General features: G+C 43.3%; 1 protein-coding gene across 1 annotated transcript; it reads right to left on the minus strand.

The window, feature by feature from the left end:
* Window positions 1-997: 997 nt before the first annotated feature.
* Window positions 998-6,160, minus strand: LOC123039798 (disease resistance protein RGA4-like). The gene is made up of 3 exons (XM_044462803.1): window positions 5,072-6,160; window positions 3,868-4,516; window positions 998-2,862 (listed from the first exon to the last, which is right to left on the minus strand). The coding sequence occupies exons 1-3, from the start codon at window positions 6,158-6,160 to the stop codon at window positions 998-1,000; spliced, it is 3,603 nt and encodes a 1,200-aa protein (XP_044318738.1).
* Between the last annotated feature and the right edge of the window lie 345 nt (window positions 6,161-6,505).

Here is a 6,505-nt window from a genome sequence, read left to right on the forward strand (position 1 = left end):
ATATATCCCGTCAAAAAAAAAGTATATAGTAGATATACGTGTTGTAACATAACCTGTATTTGTACTGTTCCCTCTTATAAATATATGACAGCCATACCCACCAAGGATATCGAGCATTGTTCCAAACCCTAATACCAAATTGCGGCTGCGGGGACCACCGCCCAGGTGCTCATTCTCCCGGCCGCTTCCAAATTCCAATACTCTGTTCCTGCCGAACCACAGGCCAGCCACACGGCCGACACCCTTGCTGCTCTGCTCTAGTAGCACCCTGACGCATTTGAAACCTTTTGGCAAGCTACGACACCAAGCTTTAGCGGCATCCTGTGATTTTGTGCACTTACAAATAAAGTCATCAGAGTTGATTTACATTACATCTCAACCTGATTGCTGGTTGATGCCGAGCTTTCCCTTTGCTACCGCTAAGAGCAGCATTCATAGACTACACCGCAAGCAGGTAAGCCTCTGCGAGGTATCTACAGTGACATTTTTTTGTTGGATGGCACTGAGTGTCTCTGCAATTAATCAGTGATCAGCAGGCAGTTAGAGAGATGAATCTAAGAAAACAGTATCAACGATATCCATACTGAACTAGTGAAGTTAATGATGGGTACAGATGCACTATTTTAACATCCACCTTTTCAAGTTCAGCACCATAATGCATTATTTTGAATAGCAGTTCCGATGTGATTTCCACACATATTTTACCTCTTAACATATATACCACATTGACATTGATACAGCCTGTTAATTGTTTCTCTAATCTTAAAATTATATCACAAAGTTACAATGCATCCCTGGATTCTTAGATCCATCACACAATTCCACCCCTCCTCGATGTCTCAAATGAATACAAGGGTAGAAATAATATTAAGAAGTGATTTGACATGGTCCAGCTCATTCACAGCAGTACAGCACGGCACTCAGAAGTACAAATACATGAAGTGCAACAAGACTAAAGAAAAAACAATAATAATGACCACCTTGAACTATGGATTGATCAGGACGACGAGGTTTGTTCCTCCAGCTTCACAACAGGTTTCTTTACCTTTGGGTGGTTCTCAAGTTTTGTGTTGATTTCAGACATCAGTTCTTCGTCCCTGGGACCCTTAAGCAATACTTCCTTCAGTTCATCTAGATGCTCCAGGCCCAAGAAAGTCGACCAACTGTAGCATTCAACCTTCAGCTGCTCAAGTTTTTTCATTGTTTTCTCTCCAAAAGTAACCTTGCTGAAGCTGCAAGCAATCTCGAAGATCTTCAATTTCTCAAAAGATTCTACCTCTAGGTCATTATAAATGATAGACACATCGAGCTGATTATCCTGAAGATGATTGACACGAAGACGTAGAATACATAGTCGTGGCAACTCGCTTAGGAACTTGATGACGCCACTAGTATGTTCCCTTGGTCTTTGCTGTGCCACACCTTCCGATTGCACACCTTCCGATTGCACCCCTTCCAATTGCACGGAGACACGATCTTCTGTTAATTTGGCTATTTCCAAGTCCAGCTTTGTAAGCATGGTGAGCTGTGCTTTCCATTCTGGCAACCGGTCTCCAAGCCCATAAAGTTTAAGGCTCTGCAGGCCCTTCAAAGGCAGTTTTATATCATTCAAACAACCTTGGCTGTTCTCCTCGAGCTGCACTGACAGTGATTCCAGACGGACAAAAACTGAGATTGCAAGGAAAAACTTGTCACTGTTACTCTTGTTGATGCCAGACACTCCGAGCTTGTGCAAGTGGGTGAGCTTCTTGAGCCCTTCTAGGACAGCCTTTGTCCCTGAAGCACGGACATTGACGACACCAAGCGTGTGCAATGCTGTCAGTTTCCCGATCCCTGGAGGCACCACAATACCAACTGCGTGACAACCACTTGAGTAATTGAACAGTTGGTACCCTAAACGATGTGGTGTTGCTGTTTTCTTTGAGGGCGCCTTGGTGCCTGCACGGATGTATTGCAGCTTCTCTAACTTGATGATGCTCTTTGGGAGGGTGACTATGGAAGTGTTCCTGACATCAAGACTCTCCAGCTGCTTCAGACCGCCTATTGACCTTGGCAGACGCTTGATTTCACGGCGTCCTCGCAGTGAGAGAAACTTGAGGCGACACATGAACTTCACCATCTTCTTGAGATCATTATACTCTACTTCCGAAGCATCTTCTAGATCAAGAACCCGAAGCAGCTTCATACCTTCAGAAATGAAGAAGGATTTCCATGTTCCGAACACTGTTAGTGAACGGAGCCGAGAGAAGTCAATGTTCTCAAAAACAATTCCATCTCGGACCCAGCTTTTTGATATCACAAGATGACGCCCTGTGCGTTGGGTGGTTAAGGCACAACTGCCCCTTAGTTCAAACACAAGGTTCTCTTCCATTTGGTGTGAGACAATGTACTCACGAAAGAAGCCATTGACTTGGCAAACCACCATCCTTGTGTCACCCAAACCCAACATGGATGGCTGTTGGATTATTCTCAGATCAATGAGGTCATTGAATTGCTTCTCCCCAATTGTCTCTGCAGATTCATCATGGTTATCCCTGGAGTAACCCTCAGCAATCCACCGTCTTACTAGTCGTCTCCGCCGAATAAAGTGGTTTCTCGGGAAAACTGGTAAATATAAGATACATGACTTGATAGAATCTGAGTATTTGCGAAAGGACGAATTCATCCAATCCAATAGACTCCTCAGACTGAGAAACTCTCCATTTTTCTCCAGCTCTAACATAAATTTGTTATTCTCAGAAAGTGCAAGTTTCCATCGATCTGTGTTTTTGGCGAATGAGCGAGCTATCTCAACTATTACTTTGGGAAGTCCACCACATATTGAAGTAAGTTCTCGTATCTCTGCCACTTTATCCTCTGCCACTTTATACTTCTTTGATTCCTGTTATCCAAAAAAAAACTCAAATCAGTTAGAGTGTGAAAAGCAAATTACGTTGCACTTTAATGCCAGTTGCTAGATGGAATGCATCTGATGTTTTAATTTTGAATGCTAAGTACAGTGTCATAAAGTAAGGCAAACAAAAGTAATACCATTATCCCTACGAAAACGAAACTAAAAAAAATACTTCACGAATACAACACTCTTTGGAGCGTCCGAGAAATCAAATAAGGTGGCCGCCCATGTATTGTGGTGCTAATCTGATCCAAATAGCACATCTAAATAGTGACAAAAAAATATTACTCGAATATTGGGGATCGTTGGCATGCAAGATATCTAGATTTTTATATAGTTTTGTATCCATAAACAATCGTGATATGGGCAGAAAATATGGAGAAATGCTACTGCGAATTTTAGCAAACATACTTATATTAACAACCGTTCGCTTTAGGGTATACCAGAGATGCTAAATTTATAGCTGAAAATCAATTTATAGAGTGAGATAAAAAAACATGACTGCTGCCGGTTATAGAATCAAGTGAAGTGCACAATTGGCATTTTAAGCTTTTAAATGGGATGTAGGCCCAGTTCTTTTGGTTATAGAATTTTGAACCCATTTTCTTTTACAATCCTAGCTGTTTCCTAACTAGCTAGGTTGGTAAAAATTAATAATATGGGTTGAAGATTCTGGGAGAAGCTAGGTGGAGGGTCAATTCCCAAGATTCTGGGAGAATCCGCCAAAAGAACTGGGCCATAGTACATCCCGCAGCTATATATGCATAATCAAATGGTTCATGTAAAACCCGGGGGTAAAAATAAGAAAACAAAGTAGCACATGTATTGTAGTAGACAACATGCAATCGTAGATGAAAAAGGTTTCCTGCTGAACAACGCAAGGGTTATAAAGTATATGTTCAGGAGGAATGAAGCGAATTCATTTACGAGGAGTTAAGGAGCTACTGACAGAAGGAAAAATTCTTATGGACAACGCACCTTTTCGAACAGTTCAACGGCTGTGTCGTCATCTAGACCTTTGACATTAAACAACACGTGTCCCTTATCTCCATGGCAATGACTGGCAATTTCTTTTTCAGTTGTAACGACTATAATAACATTCCAACGATTAGATTCAGGCAGCAACTGAGTTTTTATGAGATCCCACTCTTTTGTGGACTGCAGTCCATCTATAACAACCATGCATTTTTGTTTTTTCAGAATCTCACGGCACTGTGTAACAGGATTTGTGCTTCCCATTGAATATAAGTATGTATGCTCAGTGTCTTGAAGTTTTTCAGAACCAAAATTCGAAAGTAAGGTTCGAGAGAAGTCCCATAAACTGAAAGGATGTGATACATCCACCCAACCATACTTCTGAAATAGGTTGTTCTTCACCACTTGAATTTTGTCGCAGAACATGCTCTTGACGAGAGCTGATTTTCCAACCCCAGTAAATCCCCACACAGACATAACTTGATAGGCTCTGGCTCGTGTCCTAATTACATTGTTATGAAGTTCCTTCATCTCTAACTCACGTCCAACAAGAGGATGATTATCAATCCACGTCTTGGCTGCTGCCCTTTTACAGTTGTTGACAGTGTTCTTGCTGGCGATGCCTTTTTCTCCATCGCACTGAGATCCCTAAAAATAAGTAGTTAGGATAGTTTAGAACTTCACGCTCGAATTAATAGGTATATCGTGCAAGAAAACACGAAGTTCATTGTGATAATATCTTATCTAATTTGCACTACCTTTAATTTGTTTTCCTACTGCTTTTATTGCTAAATTGCTTGGTAACACTGATTTCCCAATACATTTGAGTGATACAGGTAATTTTTTGTTGATAATTGGAATCAGATGTATATAGGTTTGGCATATGCTTGAGTGCTAAAGTTCCTATTTTGTCAAAAAGTTTATTTGTCCTACATATACAAATGTACTCCCTCCGTTCCTAAATATTTGTCTTTCTAGAGATTTCAACAAGTGACTACATACGGAGCAAAATGAGTGAATCTACACTCTAAAATATGTCTATATACATCCGTATGTACATGTGATGGTCCATTTGAAATCTTTAAAAAGACTTATATTTAGGAACGGAGGGAGTATATAGTATTGAAAGAAATTGCTAACTGTACAAAGACTATTATGGAAGGAGCAATTAACTATATAGTATTTACTAGCTAAATCTTTTACCTCTGTAAAGAAGGCATAAGCAGAGTGCTCAGCAGCTGATAGCTGGTTGAGATGCAATACTTGGTACGGACGTCCCACAGACAAGCTTGCAACCTCGAATTGCTGCGTGGACAAGATGATGCAGCTGCCATTCTTCTTTTTTGGAAAGAACCTCTGGATAGAAGCCCACTCTGCCACGGTGGAAAGGTCCTCCAACACAATGAGGTACCTATTCTCTGTGAGAAGCCGCTCAAAATCTTTTAGGGGGTCTTGTGTGGCCTGGGTCTTCCTTATTACACCACCAGAGGATGATGCTTGGTCCTCTGTGCAAGAGTTTGCGTGGAACTGAGCCGTCAAAGACCGGACAAACTCTTGGGGCTCAATCGGATGCATGAGTTTCACCCAGGCACGACAAACGAAGTTTTGGCAGGTGTCTTCATCAGTGAAGGCATTCCAGGCGATGGATGCCATACCAACATCACCACCTCCAGTGCCCCAGATCGAAATCACTCGGAGGTTATGGCCTTCCTTGGGGAGTAGGTGGGTGATATTTAGCCCCTCTTGGTTAGTGTTGGCTGCCTCGATGAGCCTGTTGACTGCCGTCACGCCCACGGTAACACGTGAAGCCGGTTCTTCTGTGGCAGTCGGCGGCTTGGACCCGGAGTCACTGTTGATGAGTCTGTAGCGCGCGTTCCTGCTGCTCACGTCCTCCACCCTGGCCTTGAGCTGCTCCAGCTCGTCAACCGCCGCGTCGAGCAAGACCGCCCCACTCAGATCCACGCAAGGCCTGATGAGCCTGTTTGCGGGCTTGAGCAGGCGGAGCCACCAGCCGTTCTTCTTGTCGAGGTGGACGACGAACTCAATGCAGTCCTCCACGTCGTAGGCCAGCTCGCGGATCTGCAACACCCACGTCCTCACCACCGGATTCTTCAGGCGCTCGCTGTCAGCGATATTCAAAAATGATTGCATCATTTGGAATTCCCCGGTGATGAACACCAGGTTGCGCTGCGCGCTCTGCCGCAGCTTCTTGTCCTCCTCCATGGCCGCCTGGGCCTTGCTCAGTGCCCCATCCACCACCGACTTGGCCATGCCAACCACAAGGTCCGTCATGGCTCACTGGATCTCACTAGCTAGAACTCTCTCCTGCCACCTAGCTTGTGCTTAACTTGTGCTTCTTCTTGTCTAGCTTAGTGGCTTAGCGCGTTCAAGTACCAATCACACATGCTTCACTTCTCACGCTGGTTTCAACTCTTGACAGCGTTGAGAGCGAATTGCAGTTTTTTAAATTTAAGATTAGGAGAGTCATAACAATAGTTAAGTAGTAGTAGTCTGCACTCTGCAGTCGAGTGGATCGATGAAATGATTCCCCATGCATTCACATGGTTCTTCGCTGGCACTGACACTGACATGTCATCTGTTGTGGTATTGTCGACAATACACACTTTGGCGGAAATA

The sequence above is a fragment of the Triticum aestivum genome, chromosome 2B (assembly GCF_018294505.1).
Source record: "Triticum aestivum cultivar Chinese Spring chromosome 2B, IWGSC CS RefSeq v2.1, whole genome shotgun sequence".
NCBI classification, from domain to species: Eukaryota; Viridiplantae; Streptophyta; class Magnoliopsida; order Poales; family Poaceae; genus Triticum; species Triticum aestivum.